We start from the raw sequence: 17,475 nt of genomic DNA, 5'->3' as shown, positions 1-17,475 counted from the left end.
AGAGTTTCACCTCAATAAAACAAAACAAAACAAGGCAGCAGCAACCACCCCCAGCCCCTTCTCCCTCTCCCAAATGTCACCCTTGGGCTGGGTCACCTGTGGAATTGCCTCTGTAGCAATGAGCTGCAGTCCCCACCAACTCCCAACTCCCAGATGAGTCCCTCAGGGCCACACCTGTCCCAAGTAGGCAGCAAGTCTGGCCCTGTCCTCCACTCGTGGGGCTTGGGGAAAAGACCTAGGTCTTAGGGCAGTTCCCAGTCTCCCTCTATATCCCTCCTTATCTTTCCCCAGCCCTCTGTTAAGCAGGTCTTAGATGGCATGTTCAGGACTAATAACATTTTTTGGAATCCAGTGCAAAATGAGATCACAGGACCCTCTGTTAAAAAATCATTAAGAAGCCCTTTAACAGATGAATGGATGAAGAAAGTGTGGTGTGTATATATATATATATATATATATATATATATATATATATATATATATATACATACATACATACACACAATGGAATATTACTCAGCCTTAAAGAAGAATGAAATTATGGCATTTGTAGGTAAATAAATGGCTGGAACTAGAGAATATCATGATAAATGAAATAAGCCAATCCCAAAAAACTAAATGCCGAATGTTTTCTCTAATAAGCGGATGCTGATCCATAGTGTGTGTGTGTGTGTGTGTGTGTGTGTGTGTGCGTGTGTGCAGGGGGCATGTAGGGAAGAATGAAGGAACTTTAGATTGTGCAGAGGGGATTAAGGGGAGGGATGGGGCCGTGGGGATGGGAAGGATGGTGGAATGAAACAGACATTACCACTCCATAGTACGATTATATATATGTGTGTGTGTAATTACACTAGTGGAGTGACTCAGCACCATGTAGAGCCAGAGGAATGAGAAGCTATGCTCCATTTGTGTACAATGTGTCAAAATGTGTTCTACTGCTATGTATAACTAATTAGGACACTTAAAAAAAAAAAAGAAAAAAAGAAGTCATCCTTTTCTTGTGAAAAGGAAATTTTAAAAATCATTAAGAATTTCAAGAAGGCAATGAGAGTCTTTAGGATAAATGGATAAACTAAACGTGGTGTACACACAGTTTGAGCACCGGGTCTTGTCACCTGCATTGGTGGTATCCCAGCCCTGTCTTGGCTCTACCACTGCTTCATACATTAAGACTTGCCTCACAGGGCCATCTTCTGCAGCCCCATCAGCTGAATGTCCTCCCAGCCTTTCCCTCTTGCAGCCTCCCTTTGGTGCTTGGGACTCAGTTTGCCTGAGCTTGTAGTGGGCCCTGGAGAAAATCTGACTGCCACAGAGCTCTCCAGCACCAACAGGAGTAGGTGAGACAGGACCAAGACCCTGCACAGTGGAGGGGGCGGGTCCTGACCATCTCCAAGGCTCACTGGAGGCCTGAGGTCCTAAATTTCAGCCAGGCTGACCCAGCACTGTTAGGTTCTATTTTCACAGATGAGTAACCTGAGACTCAGAGAGGTTGACCGACTTCAGCAAGGTCACAAAGTTGTTTGAGTTTTCCAGCACAAATGTCACTTAGAGAAACATGACTTTTGTTTTACTTTTGCTAATACATATGTAGTTACCTAGTTACCTGCTGGGACTTTAAAGGTCAGAGCTTTTTTTGTTTTGTTTTGTTTTGTTTAAATTGTGTTGGTAAGTTTCAGTTTCGTTTCATTTTCCTCCTATTACTTAAGTTTCAGTTCTGTTTCTCAGGATATTCTCTTTCTCCCTTTTGGCGGGATTATCTGATCCTGTTCATCATCATTGTTCTTTTCTACCTTTTAACTTGGTTAAAATAAACTGGTTATTCTAAGGCAGATGTTCCCAAACAGGAATTTTAAACAGACTTAAAAGTTTGGAACCATGCCAATTTATCCTGGCATTGAACAAAATGCATCTACTTTATTAGGTCAGAAATGTGCCCAGGAGGGGCCTCAGAACCTGCCTCAGGACCTGCGTGCATGCAACCCGACTTAACTACCCTCTCTGTAATTCCCTGGTGTGAAAAGGCCACTGAGAATCTCTAACATCCAGATCAGCCTAACCTGCAGAGCCCACGGCCAGGCTTTCTACCTGACCCAGTGAGTGTTCTGTTCGTGAGATGGAGGAAAGCAACCTACAATCCTGCTTCCTTCTCTCCTTCACGGCTCATCCTCGGCTCTGTAGAAATACAGTCTACCCCAGGCTGCATGGGATGACAGGCACCAGAACGCATTAGGAACGGACTCTAATCAGTGACCAAGTAGTCAAACCATTCTTCACCTGTGCAGGAAAAGACTATTTTGACAAACACACAGGCTTCAGCCACTAACTCACTAAGATACTTGAAAAGAATTTTGCTTGACACTTAAATCTTTGATGTCCCCCTATTTGAAATGATTTTGTTTTCCATTCCAAAATTAATATATGCTTAATTGTGGTAAATTAGAAAACAGAAAACAGGAAAATAGAAAAAAAATCCAAAGGACAATCCTGCCATTAAAAGTTAACTCAAGGGCTGGGGCTATAACTCAGTGGTAGAGTGCTTGCCTGGCGTTGAGGCACTGGGTTCGATCATTAGCACTGCATAAAAACAAATAAATAAAATAAAGGCATTGTGTCCATCTACAAAAAAAAAAAAAGTTAACTCATGTTTTTGTTGTATTACTTTCCATTTCTTTTTTTTCTACTCTTATATTTGCATATTGTTTTTTGACCATGTCATATATACAGTCCCGTGTCCTTATTTTTTTCCCTATGTTTTATCACAGCATTTCCCTATGTTGATCCAAATTTTGCCAGCTACATTAACAGTTATACAAAATTCTCTCATACATATGATGTAGTTGTTCATTTGTTATTTTTAAACATTAATATTAAAAATGATCTATTATGGAGGGGAGGGGGGATAGTAGAGGATAGGAAAGGCAGCAGAATACAGCAGACACTAGTATGGCAATATGTAAATCAGTGGATGTGTAACCGATGTGATTCTGCAATCTGTATACGGGGTAAAAATGGGAGTTCATAACCCACTTGAATCAAAGTGTGAAATATGATATGTCAAAAACTATGTAAGGTTTTGAACAACCAACAATAAAAAATTTTAAAAAATGATCTATTATAAATATGTTTGCATATAAAGTATTTTTCTTTTTATCTCCTTAGGATACATTCCTAGAAGTAGGTGTCCTAAAAGGTACAAAAAGTTTTAAGATTCTTGAGAATGTTGTTACTTTACAAAATGGTTGCAGGAGTCTACAGTCTAAAAGTAGCCCGTATTCTTGGTAAAATAAGCTACTTTAAGCTATCTAAAGTAAATATCCTGTTAAAAGCAGTTTGTGGGCTGGGGATATAGCTCAGTGATAGAGCACTTGCCTAGTATGCGAGAGGCTCTGGGTTTGATCCCCAGAACCACCACTCCTCCAAAACAGTTTTCACATATATAATTTGTGCAAAAATCCTTTATTTGACCAATGCTACTGAAAGATTTTTAGCAGTCTACTAACGTGACCATCTTTGAATTTTAAAATCAAGCTTGAATCAGTATATGTATTTGATAGAGAAGCATACAGAGAAGTATCAAGTGTGGCCCCTGTTCCAAAGGATACACAAGAATCATACACAGAAACAAGGGGGAAACCTGGTTGCATGGTTGCTGAACTGGGTGACCAGTGTTGCAACAGCTCAGAGAGAGGAGCTCCCAGTGGACTGGATGGTTGGGAAAGGCGGGTTGTTCTTTTCTGGGAGTGGTGGGACCTGACACTGAAAAATGACAGGACTTAGATCAATCGAGAAGAGGTGGGAAGGGCCTTCTAGACTGGGAGAATGACATTCATAAAGATTGCTCATCATCACATTGCAAAATGAAACAGAGGCTAAAATGTGCAAGTGGTATAGACAATATGTGTACAACAAAGTCTGATGTTCTATTTTCTGGCAGTCTACATAAACTCATGAAACTTTAAAACCATGAGACCTTAGCAGTCACTCAACTACCTCCTGTATGCTTCATTCTGTGAAGGAGGATGGATATTGGTGAAGGATTTAAAGTTTTATGTCCAGTGATCTCTAATGGTTCCTTAGTACTAACCCTGTGCATTCAAGTACACCACATGGGAATCTATGGAGACCGAGACTGTTCAATGCTTTATATGGTGTTATGTTTATTTGGTGAGAGAGAGACAGAGAGAGAATATTCTTACACAGCCAGGGAAAATAACAGGGTGGGGTGGAAGGATGCCAGGTAGGAGTGATTATGGAGATGTGAGGAGGCGCCTGGTTTTGAATAGCTTTAAAGTTTATTTCCATGCCTCTGTTGGGTTATTTTGGGTGGAATGATTAAAGAGTACAACTATTGGAACTATTTGTGTCTGCATATACTTATTTAAGGAAAGTTTACAAAGTATCTTATAAATTAAACTTTTTCTTGAACCTTTACTACATATAATTACCCTGTAAATTGTACAAGAAACTCAATGAATAATGAGGAGGAGGATACACCCCCAAGTAACTCATGATTTAAGGGAGGAAATAAGATAAAGAAATACATATCTACAAGTGCAAAATTATTTGGTACAGAGAACTTTTACATAACTTCTATTACTTACGTGGCGTCTTATAAGAAGTGGGCATTCAATACAAATTTGCTGAATGAAGCTGGGAAGGAAAGAGGAAAAGACCATTTCCAGGTGGAATAGCTAGGGGAGAGACCCTGGAAGAGTGGCAATTTGAGTTGTGTCCTCGAGGATGGCTAAGATAGAATTGGGAGGAGATGAGAAACGTTTCAGAGGATGAATAAAACAGGAACCTAAGTGCCTATTCTTGGCAAGTTAGATAAACATGTTCCCTAGTTGCTAAAAATTAACTTTCCAGAATAGATAAATGTGGTAGAACCAGGCACATAGCATAAAATAGCATACACATAGCATAATATTAACACACCCATATATGTAGTATAAAATTAACAGTAATCTCACCAAGAGATAATTTTAGGGCAGAGAAAACAATGTAATCTAAAAGCATGGAAAAGTAGATAAATTATTTATCCTCCAAGAAATAAAAACAACTAAACAAGAACCACAACCTAACAACTTTTCACCAAGTATAATGCTATGGGCTAGAATAGTCAGAAATGGCAAAATTTCCACTTCTGAGGCTTCTAAGAGATATTAGTGACTAGCACTAATGTAGTTGTAAAATACTGGTGGACACCAGTTCTCTCCCCATGTGAAAGGTATACAAATTCAGTTTTGTGTGCTTGCCCAGGGCAAAGGTATTGCAAGCACACATGGATCACTCAATTGACACATAATACCTCTGTCCTGAATAACCCTCTGCACATTTTAGACAGTCAGATAAGTAGAGCCATTATTCTAAGTACTAGTCTCTCAAACATAAAGGCTTTCTTGTTTCAAGAATTTTAAACTACAAGAAAAGATATGTGCTATTCACGGATGCAAAACACATGTAAAGAACTTTTGTTGTAATTTTCTTTCTCCCTTAAAAGAGTTTCTGTTTTTTTGAATGAAAACAGGCTTAATCATTATTTAATACAAATCCTGAATTTTTTTTTTTTTGTAGAATGTATGTGGATATATGGTAACTAAGGCATAAAATCTAGAGGTGGAGATGTTTACTATGAGCATTTCCCACAAAGTTTTCCATTTTGTATGAAGTGGAAACAGAATTAACTAAACTATGAAAAGTATATTGTAGCCCTATAAAAACTAATTTAAAAAGAAAAGGCAAACTGGCGAGTTAGTGCATGCCTGTAATCCTAGCTGTTCAGGAGGCAGAGGCAGGAGGATCACAAGTTCAAGTCTAGCTTCAGCAAATTAGCAAGACCCTGTCTCAAAATTTAAAAAAAGAAAAAAATATCTAGGGATGTAGCTCAGTAGTAGAGCAGTGGGTCTCTCTCTCTCTCTCTCTCTCTCTCTCTCTCTCTTCTCTCTCTCTCTCTCTCTCACACACACACGAAAAAAAAAAAAGAAAGAAAAAGAAAAAGAAGAAATAAAAAGGGTAAGTATAGCAAATCCTTTCCCCCCAAAGCAATAAAAAACTGGATAAAATTATCAGGAACAACCATTTCAGGACTCTGTAAATTGACCAATCATATAAAAAGTTGAGAAGAATTTCTTCAATACACATTATTGAACTTCAGTAAGATCAGAGAGCATCTGTGGTTCTTTATCCTGGAGCTGCTCCCACCTACCCCTTTCCTCTGGCTCTACAGTTTCATCAGTGTGAGTAGGTGAGGGAGGTTGCTTCCACAGGGGGAGGATTTCACCTGTAGCAGACCTTGAAAAAAAAGAACTGTAGTCCCGGGGCCTTGTCAAAAACAATAGCGATCACAGTAGCTAACAACTAGGGAAGTCCAGCATTGAAGCTAGCTAGCCTCAAGTTAGCTGCAACATTGGTTGGGATAAGTAACACACCAGCTTTAACAGTGTCATCTGGGGACTGAGTCAGCCATGGTAGTCCCTGATAAGCTCCCAAATGTCAGTAGGAATCTGGAAGACCCCTGCATGTGCATGGTTGTGCACATGCTCAGGAAAGATGATGAGCCTTTAAGATTCTGTGGCACAGACAGTAAGGGCAGAGGTGCAAACTGCCTGCACAGGGCATATGATCTTCAACTTAAACACAAATCCATTCATAAAGGGTAGGAGCTTTATTAGAGGTAGTGCTTAAACGCAACTTTCTATTCAGTAATTGGCTGACCACTAAGATGCCCTGACCCAGAGCTAACCCCTAGGAAGTCAGGCTTACAGCAACAACAATAAAAACAAGAATAACAATCATAACTGAGCAGAAAGGGCAGCTGATGCATGTTGTAAGGAAGCCAGACTCCACAGTTAATCCAGGCAAGTCATAAAACAAATGAACAAAATAATAAAAATCACCACCCACAATTAAATGGTATTAGAATCTAAAGTTGCTACAACATATTATATAAAATATTCAGGTTTCAATAAAAAGTTATGAGACACAGAAACAGTATGACCCATACACAGGGAGGACAAAGTAGTCAATAGAGACCATCTCTGAGGGGGCCCAGGAGTTGGAGGTAGTGAACAAAGACTATATTCAAAGAATGAAAGGACAAAATGCCTGAAGAGTTAAAGGAAAAGATTACAACAGCATGTCATCAAATAGAGAACATGCTGATAGGAATTATTAAGAAGAACCAAACAGAAATTCTATTGGAAAGTACAATAACTGAAATGAAAAATTCCTTAGTGGGGATAGCAGATCTCATGTGGCAGAAGAAGAGTCAATGCATTTGAGGATAACTCAAAAGAGATTATTCAGCCTAAAGAATATTTCAAGGGAAATACTTTCTATGTAATAGAGAATAGCATCAAAAGGCATGGGATGCAGCCAAAATGATATGTAGAAGAAAAATTACAGCTTTAAACACACCTTTAATTGAAAAGAATAATAATCTCAGTTCATAATCTAAACTTCCATCATTAATAAACTAGAAAAAAATAAAACTGAACCCAAACCAATCAGTAAGAAGGAAATAATAAAGACGAGACAGGAAATCAATGAAATGAGAAACAGAAAAGCAATAGAGAAAACTCAATTAAATTAAAAGTTGATTTTTTGAAAAACTATTGGCAAAACTTTAGGTAGACTGATGATGAAAAAATCTGAGAAGACTCAAATTACCAAAAACAAGAATGAAAAAAGCAATGTTACTATTGGCCTTATAGAAAATAAAACTGAATTTTAGGGGAATACTATGAAGAACTTTACAGTAACAAACTAGAAAATGAAGATGAAATGGACAGATTCTAGAAAGATAAAAATCACCAAGCTGAGCCAGGCACAGTGGCACATGCCTGTAATCCTAGCAACTTGGGAGCCTGAGGCAGAAGGACCACAAGTTCAAAGCCAGCCTTGGCAACTCAGCAAGGCCCTAAACAATTTAGCAAGACCCTGTCTCAAAATAAAACATTTAAAAAAGGGGTGTAGATGTGGTTTGGGAGTTAAGCACCCTTGATTTCCATCCTTGGTATTAAAAAAAAAATTACCAAGCTGATTCAACAAAAGAGAGTAAATCTGAATAGACCTACACCAAGTAAAAATCTTGAATTTGTAATTTAAAATATTCTCACAATGAAAATCCCAGGCCCAGTTCTTTTCCCAGGAAAGAATCTATAAATCATGTAAATAACAACACCTTAAACTCTCCCAGAAAATAGAAGTGGGAGGAACATTTCCTAAGTCATTCCAGTAGACCAGTATTAACCTGATACCAAAACCAAAGACATCAAAATAAAAATGCAAAGCAATGTTCCTCATGAGGATAGATGGAAAGAAGAATCTTCAGAAAAATAATAGCAAGGGAAACCCTGCAACAAATAAAAAGTATTCTACATCATTACCAAATAGAATTTGTCCCAGGAATGCAAAGTTGGTTTAATATCTGAATACTGTATAATGTAATACACCATATAATAAAGTACAAAAAACACATGATCATCTCAACAGACCCAGAAAAAGCATTGGAAAAAATCCAACATCTGTTCATGATATAAAACAAAACAAAACAAAAAAACCTCTCGGAAACTTGAAATACAGCCTGATGTAAGACTGAGCATAAAAGGGCTGGGGTTGTGGTGCAGTGGTAGGGCACTTGCCTAGCATGTGTGAGGCACTGGGTTCAAGCCTCAGCACCACATAAAAATAAAATAAAGGTATTGTGTTTAACTACAGCTAAAAAAAATTAAATAAAAAGATTGTGCATAAAGCAAGGCTGTCATGTCTTACCACTTCTATCTGCTTTGAAATAGAAATTCTAGCCAATGCAATCAGGGAAGAGAAATAAAAGACATACTAATGGAAATGAAAAAGAAAACTGTGTTCATTTACAGATTTATGATCCTGCATGTTGAAAACCTTAAAGAATGTATGTATATATGTATTTACATACATGAACACATGTTGCTTGCTAAAGAGGTAGATGTGGGGCAGCCATCAACAGAGCTGTCCCCAGCAGGGAGCAGAGGCTGGGAGGATGCCACTGGCTGATTTCCCTCACTTTAAATGCCCCTGAGAACTTGCAGCCAGAGGACTAGGTCGGGGAGGATGAAAGGGTGCTGGGGAGGGCTTTTTGAGAACTGAATTTCGCACCAGGTAGTCCTCTCAACCATGTGACTGCCTGCCTGAGTCATTAACAGAAGTCCCAGATTCCTCAGAAGTTAGAGACCAAAGAATGATGATTTAGTCAAATTTCTTTTTAAAAAAATCTTTTATTTCTTTTTAATTTTTTAATGTTTATTTTTTAATTGTAGTTGGACACAATACCTTTATTTATTTATCTTTGTGTGAATTGAACCCAGGGCCTCACACGTGCTAGGCAAGCACTCTACCAAAAGCCACAAACCCAGCCCTTTATATCTTTTATTGATTTTTTTTAATATTTAGTCAAATTTCTTTGATCATTTCTAATCCTTCTGGCACCATCACCCAAATCCTCTAAAATAGTTCTGCAGGTCACCAAAGTCCAATGGCAGCAATGGTATACATCACAAACTCACTGATTTCACACAAGCACAGTAAAAATCTGAAAATAGGTATTCCTATGATACTGGGAATTGAACCCAAGGCCTTACAAATGCTAGGCAATCACTTTACCACTGAGTTACATCTCCAGCCCTTTTTACTTTTTTGAGTAACCTGTGCATGACTATATTTTATTTTTATTCAATCTCTGGATGTATACTTATGATTTTCATTTTTTTTTCATTTTACTTTGGAAAACAATTGTACCTAGAGAAAGGTAAAACAGAATAATAATGTGTGCCCATGTACCCTTCACCTGGATTTACCTATTGTTTTTATCACATTTGCTTTACTTCTCTGTTAATTTTTTTGAGCTATGTGAAATAAGTTGCAGATACCATGACATTCCAATCTTCAAGGCTTCAGCATGTACTTTCTGAAAACAAGGCTTTTTTTCCTATATAATTATAATGCCATTATGTTGCCTAAGAAAATAAGCTTTGATTTATTGACTAATAAGGAATACATATTCAAATTTACCTAATTATACCCAAAATGTCTTTTAGAGTTTTTTTTTCAATCCAGGATCCAATCAGATCATGAATTGCATTTAGTTGTCATGTCTCTTTAGTTTTATTTAATCCACAACAGTACCTTTCCTATATTTGTTCTGATAACACTAATATTTTTGAAGATTCAGGTTAGTCATCTCATATAATATTCCATAGTCTAAATTTGTCTTATTTCCTCATGATTAGATTCACTTTAAACATTTTAGCAAAAAAAATATTTCCAAATAATGTGTATTTCCAATAATATCCATGATCCAAGGAAGAATACTAGACTGTCCTATTATTGGTGATGTTCACATGGTTAAATTTTGTCATCCATTAGATGTAGGCATGTAAAAAAATACCTTTTTTAATTAATTGAGGTGATGCTCTGAGAACATGTAAATGGCTCCTTTCCCAACAATTCTGCCCAGGATAGTGGAAATACCTGAACCAATTACTGTATTTGGTCATTGCACAAAGATCTGTTCCTTCTATATTTTTTGGAATTCTTCTATAAAGAGTTTTCTGAGCACCATCCCTCATTCCTTTAATCCCTCCTGACTTTTTAAAATATCAATGCCATCTTACTCTTTTTGATACTCAAATTTTGCCAGATTTGGCCAGTAAGAGCCTCTTCATATGGGCCTGTGGGTCCTTTTGAGAAGTGGCCATCATGACCAACCAATAAGTAGTACAGGATTTTGTATTGGTTTCCTGGTCAAGGTATAGGAGAGGACTTGAATTACTAGGAAAGGACTTCCCCAAGCCAGACAGGTTTTTTGGGAAAAGGCTAGATACTTGGAACAAATTCAGGACTCTTTCATGAAGGCAAAATTGTAAGAGATGGTGGGTTGAAGCTGACTTGACCATCAACAACTCAACAATAATTTGCTGTAGCCATGTATTTTGAGAAGTACATGGATTCAGTAAAGTTCATAATGTATAATTTACCTGTGTTGGTTTTTAAGACCTTTAGATCAACTTTTTGGGTGTACTCTTTAAAAAGAATTTAATATTTAACTGCTTTAAATGATGTATGTGATCTAACCAAACAAAAACTAATGTGTATAAGATATCTTATAATCAGAACAATTTAAATGATCAAAACAATAAAGTGTGATGATATTGGACACATGTTGGTTGCTTCTCCAGCTTCCACATTTTCCTTCTTCCTTTCCAATAGCCTTGAATTTCTTTTGTGGGAATTCTAATAGTTCTGGAAAAGCTGACTCCACTTCTCTGGACTCAGAGATTGATCAGGCATTGGCGTATAACTTCAGCCAAATCAGCTGGAGTGACTCAGCACAAGTCTGACAATGCTGGGACACATGTCTATTTCTTCACTGTCAGACATGAATGCCCCAGGAGCTTCTGGCCTTTATTTCTGGCTTCATTGTTCACTAGTCTGCTCATTCAACAAACATTTATGGACATCTGATATGTGCCAAACGGGAGAATACAAAGTTGAAAAAGACATGGTCATTGCCATTGACACATTTATATTATGGAGGAAACAGGAAGTGTGATGATAAAGGAATTAAACAGGCAAACACAAATACTAATAGAAAAAATTTTAGGGATGGATCAGATTGGCTGTTTCAGGATATTATATGAGGTAGAAGCGGATGATTTGAGCACCCTTTTATAGAGTTGATATTATTAAATTTATCAGTCTTGCCTTAAGCCACCAAATTATCTGGGGTTTTGGTGAAATTCTTGCAGTAACCTAATTGTAAAAGGGAGGGTTGTAAAGTCTCCCCAATTACTGGCTAGTGTCTTAATCCAAAGTACAATCTTAGCTTGATAAGTTTTCTAGGTACATAGAAATACATGGACAGTAATAATAATATTTCATTATTAAAGAGGCACATAAAATAGTACACTGTGCATTAAATACCATCTAGGGACAAAAGACAATAGCAGTTTGTTTGCTTGAAGATGCTTTTTATGGGATATATCCCTTTATGCAAGATTAAGATAAAAAACACACTCCCACCATGACTATCTAGCCCATCTAATCAGATTATACAGGGAACATATAAAATATCAGAGAATCTAGAGCAGGTATTCTCAACAGGGTAGGCCAAGTGGGAGGAATACCTTCCTAGGGAGTCATGAGAACCAGGGCAGTTTTTCCCAACTAAACACACTCCCATCTCACTCTAGGATTCCCATATAGGCTTCTCCCTTAAAAGCACTGCAGTGGTACTTCAATCTTAGTGAATGTGTTCTACTTGTCATTTATGTGGGCAGAGACAGCACTGAGGGCTGGTCTGGTTTCAGTGTGGAGAAATAAAGGGTCCTAAAACAACTCACTGAGAGGATAAAAAGCAAACTGTGGAGCTTATGGATGATGACTCAAGTCATTAAGTGACAGTCTATGCCATTTATGCTTAGGAGCTTTTATCACTGCTTTTTTCACATATTTATTTTTTAGAAGTAGTTGGACACAATACCTTTGTTTTGTTTATTTATTTTTATGTGGTGCTGAGGATTGAACCCAGGGCCCCGGCACATGCTAGACTAGTGCTTTACCGCTGAGCCACAATCCCAGCCCCTATCATTGCATTTTCTAATGTTGGCCAAACCTAGAAAGACAAAAGAATTCACAAATAGGAATTCTGATGTAAAATTCATACATCAAATGTTGTGGAGCATTCATACCAAATGGATTCTTGTTGTCAAGAAAATGTAAAGACCCTTTTCTTAGGTCCCATGTAAAAATCAACCTGGAAGTGAAGCATTTGTTCACTATATAAGCATGCAGATCTAGAAAGGACATGTGCATATCTAGCAAGGTTAGTACTATTATTGATTGCTTAAAGTAGTCAATCCTAAGCTTTAGAAACGTAGGAGTAGGAGAAAAGGCAGCAGTAGTTCAGGTTGACAGCAAAATGGGACAAGGATGGTTTAATAACAGTCCTTATAAGTTTGTCTGATTTTAAATTACACTCAAAGAATTTAAGAAAATAGCAGGTTACATTAAAGAATGATTTTCATGTATTTGCCAACCTGAAATATGTTGAAATAATTTTCCATCTCTCACGAAGATGATTTAAGGTTCAATTCAAATTTATACTGAGTTATAAAGCATAAAGTTGTGAGATAAAGAGGGTTCAACATATGTTCTCCCAACAGATGTCCCAACATCTTGGAGTTACAATGTGATGTCTTATTTTTGTCCATTATATAGTTGTAGTAGAAATTCTTAACTTAAAGCATTGTTGTTGTTTTTAAACCACCTTTTAAAAAAAATTAACCCTCAAATGATCCCTCTGGGTTTTAAAAATTTGGACTATATCACTAAAAAAAGCAACAGTGTGAAAGACATTTTGGAGGCCTTTAAACCTTAAAAAAAAATTTAAATCCTGTGGTACCTTATTACATTCCTTGAGTCATAGGAAATTCATACAGGCACAAGGATTCAAAGTGTTAGAGTTGGGCACCAAAACGTTATTTAGCAAATTAATGATTTCCAAAAGAAACTTGCGGGAGGGCTTCACCCCAAACTACCGTGGAAATAATCTTTTAAGAGCTTTACAGACCAGAAGTAACCGTTGGGCCAGCGGCGGGTCAGGTCTCCAGTCCCCACCTCCGCACAGAGCAGCCAGTCTGGGCCTGGCGGCTAGCTCGCGGTCCAAATGTCCGGGACCCCAAGTCACCGCCACAGCCTTGCACCCCAGCTTTGCATCCCAGCCCAATTCTCTGATCTGCGACACGGAGAATCAACACAAATGATCCCTGTAAAGTTTTACAAAGTGGGAATAATCTCATTGCTGACTTTCATAAAGCACACCAGGCGGTGGAGGACTTGAACGGGTTCGTCTTGGGGTCTGCGTGGTCCCTAGGGTGAAATGCCGGTTCCCGGGACTTGCTCAGGGCGCCGGGACGGTGCTGGCAGAGGTGAGCAGGCGGCTGACGCGAGGAGCACAGCAGTGGGGTGTCAGTCGTCAAAACGGGGTCTGGGTCCTCGGGAAAAATGAAGTCGCCCACTTTCCTCCTCTAACTTGAGCCTCTCACGCTTCTCCCCGTGCCCTGGTGAGACCACCTAGCCCCAAGGTCTCACCCGGTCTCCTCCAGCCACAGGAAACGACAGACATTAGGACCTCGCGGAAGTCGCAAGAGAAGCCAGCCAGGCAGCAGTTGGGCGTGGCTTCTCCGAGAAAGGCGGTCTCTGGGGCGGAGAGATCTACGTAACCGTCAACTCAGATCTCTGATTGGCTGAATTGCAGTGCGCGGAGCCCGCAAGCGTCTCCGCCCGACCCAGCCGCTCCTCCTCCTCTCCCAGCCGCTGGGTCCTTGCCGGCTCGCGAGGGAACCGCTCAGGCGCCGCCGCCCCAACCCAGTGCGGACGACAGAGAGGGGAGGCGGAAGGAGGACACGCTTGCTCGCTCCCACCCGCACCAGGGCTCCCATTGCCGGCGCGGAGCCCAGGGGGAGGAGCCGCTGCGGGCACGCCCCGCCTCCGGCCCGGGAAGAAAACGCCAGCGACCCCGCCGGCCGGCCGCCGCCCCCCTCGCCGGTCCAGACCCACCCCCGGCCCTCCCCCGGCGGCATGGAGGGGCCCCGCTCCTGACGGCCGCGCCGCCGCCTCGGCCCCCGCCCCGCGGCCCCTCCCGCCCGCCCCCGCTCGCATGTCCGCGCCGCCCTAGCCGAGGATGCTGAGGATGAAGCTGCCGCTGAAGCCGACGCACCCTGCTGAGCCGCCGCCCGAGGTGGAGGAGCCCGAGGCGGACGCGCGGCCGGGCGCTAAGGCGCCGCCGCGCCGTCGCCGCGACTGCCGCCCCCCGCCGCCACCGCCGCCGCCCGCGGGCCCGCCGCGGGGCCCCCAGCCTCCGCAGCCGCCGCTGCCCCGGGGGCTCGGGCCGCCTGTTGCTGGCGGGGCGGCGGCGGGGGCGGGCATGCCGGGCGGCGGCGGGGGACCCGCGGCGGCGCTGCGCGAGCAGGAACGTGTGTACGAGTGGTTCGGGTTGGTGCTGGGTTCGGCGCAGCGCCTGGAGTTCATGTGCGGGCTGCTGGACCTGTGCAACCCGCTGGAGCTGCGCTTCCTCGGCTCGTGCCTGGAAGACCTGGCGCGCAAGGACTACCACTACCTGCGCGATTCCGAGGCCAAGGCCAACGGCCTCTTGGACCCAGGGCCTCTGGCTGACTTCCGAGAGCCAGCCGTGCGCTCGCGCCTCATCGTCTACCTGGCGTTGCTGGGCTCGGAAAACCGGGAGGCTGCCGGCCGCCTTCACCGCCTCCTGCCCCAGGTGGACTCGGTGCTCAAGAGCCTGCGCGCGGCCCGAGGCGAGGGTTCGCGGGGTGCCGCGGAGGACGAGACGGGTGGCGAGGACGGCCACGGCGAGCAGGATGCCGAGAAGGACGGCTCCGGCCCGGAAGGCGGCGGCGCCGAGCCCGGGGCAGGAGGCGGGCTCGGCTTCAGGGCCCAGGAGGAACTGCTGCTGCTCTTCACCATGGCTTCACTGCACCCGGCTTTCTCCTTCCATCAGCGGGTCACCCTGAGGGAGCATCTGGAAAGGCTCCGCACCGCGCTCCGCGGGGGCCCCGAAGAAACGGAGGTGGAGTCGTGCAACTTTGCGGGCTCCAGGGCCCAGGTAAGGCGCGCGGAGCCTCCCAAGATTCGCGGTTCAGTCAGTGCCGCGACGGCCTCTCGGGCCTCGCCCTGGAACGCCCCTTGACCTAGCCCCACTCTGGTGCAGGTGGCTCGGGATTCCCACCCCGAGGCTCACAGCCTGGGAGTCCTGGTCTTCATTTTGATGGGCTGTTCAGTTCCACTCCCTCCTCCCTCCCCCCACCCCATGCACACAGAGCCACCCGCCATAACAGAATGCTCTAGAAGTCTGCTCCGTGCCGGAGTTGCCACGGAAGACGTGTAGCTCCCATCCCAGGGCCCTTTTCGGACGGAAGGTCTCGGGACGTTTTTGGCCTTGAGCATCTCTGCGCACTAGGTGCAGGGGAAAAGTGGAGCGCTAGAAGAGCCTGGTAACGGCAATCTAGCCCCGGGCAGTGCCTACCTCCCCTTTCTGGCTTACTGGTCTTAAAGCTCTACCTTACTCCCAGGGGGAGGTGACCGAAAGGTGTTGCCCTTATCTTTGGCATAAAGGGACTGTTTTTTTTTTGTTTGTTTGTTTATTTGTTATGTTTAATGCCAGTGTATGTATTCAGTGGAGTCGTGTAGGTCATTTGGAATAGGAATTCAGAGAACTTGGTACTCCCAGAAGAAACCTGATGTGGAGATCTGTGAATTGACAGAACTAAGTGGTAAGGCAGGTGGTCTGGATAAAGAAACCTTTCGGAGGGTCGTCCGGTTATGCCCTTTATAACCAACTTTCTAACACTGGAATATCTGTTGGCTTTTATTATAGGCATTAATATTGTCCAAAGGAGTTATTTAAACGCCAAAGTAAAGTAGATGAGAATCTAGATGAGCCACTTGTCACAAACATTAAAAAAATGAATTTTTATAGAGCTATGAAAATTTATTTAGGCCTAATAAAGGCCTTGAAAGTGACAATTTAAGGGAGAAAGAGGGGTAGGTTTCAGAGTAAAAACCATGTACATTAAGAGCTTATTTTTGTGGATCAGACTTTTCAAAATATTGATTTGGATGTCATGCATTTTAACTTAAGTGATCTCTAGGATGCTTTAGTGGAAAAGGGGATTTCCCACCTCACTTCAAAGTTAATTCAACTTATGTATTTGCTGTCATTCACTATCCTAGTGCTAAAATTGGGGATTATGTTTCATTAACGGCTGTGTGAACTCAGTACCCATGGACTCAAGTCATTTGGGGGCTGAAAAGGACTTAACAGAATTTAGGCTGAGCGCCTCCTTTAAACTACCAGGATTCTGTGAAGTGACTAATTTACGGTGTAGAATTACCAAACTCAGGTATAGTAATGCTAGTACCTAGCATTTTCTTGTTGAGTGTGAATTTTTACTATTCTCCAGTGTCTGTGTTCTACTAGCATACAAGTGTGTGTTATGATGTAAAGCTCATTCCACCCTTAATCCTACTCACCAATATATCTGAAAAGATGCAGCATAGCCATTAAAAAAAGAAAGCATGAATGCAATCAGACACAATGCTTAGTTAGATATCCTAACATTCTTTCTTGTAATAGTGTATATTGTAAAGATAACCTGGAATTCTAGATCTGATGAACTGTCTCACAACCGGAACCGCTTGTATCATTCCATTCATACCATCCAATAAGGATAACGGAGTACATCGCTGATTTTGGATTTTCAAATTCTAGATTTTTTTTTCCTTAAATTTTTGCTCTTAATATGAGTATTGTAAAGCAAGTAGACCAAGGGAAGCCATGTGTGCTAGCCAGAGTAATGAGATTTTTATCTTGACCGCAGTGCATGGCCTTTTCTGGCAACCAGTGAGTGTTGGGAGGAGTGG

General features: G+C 41.8%; 1 protein-coding gene across 12 annotated transcripts in view; it reads left to right on the top strand.

Moving 5' to 3' along the window:
- Positions 1-14,341: 14,341 nt before the first annotated feature.
- Zcchc2 (zinc finger CCHC-type containing 2) overlaps positions 14,342-17,475 on the top strand; it is a 62,699-nt gene continuing 59,565 nt past the window's right edge. For all 12 annotated transcript variants that reach the window (XR_013089016.2, XR_013089024.1, XR_013089022.1 and 9 more), the window contains exon 1: positions 14,342-15,658. Coding sequence is in view for 1 of the 12 variants with exons in the window: in XM_076836774.1 (XP_076692889.1) it covers positions 14,720-15,658 (939 nt within the window). In the remaining 11 variants the exon portion in view is untranslated. The remainder of the gene's footprint in view (positions 15,659-17,475) is intronic.

This window comes from Callospermophilus lateralis, chromosome 17 (genome assembly GCF_048772815.1).
Source record: "Callospermophilus lateralis isolate mCalLat2 chromosome 17, mCalLat2.hap1, whole genome shotgun sequence".
Lineage (NCBI taxonomy): Eukaryota > Metazoa > Chordata > Mammalia > Rodentia > Sciuridae > Callospermophilus > Callospermophilus lateralis.
The sequence above is the reverse complement of the archived record's forward strand: the minus strand, read 5'-3'. Positions and strand labels throughout refer to the sequence as shown.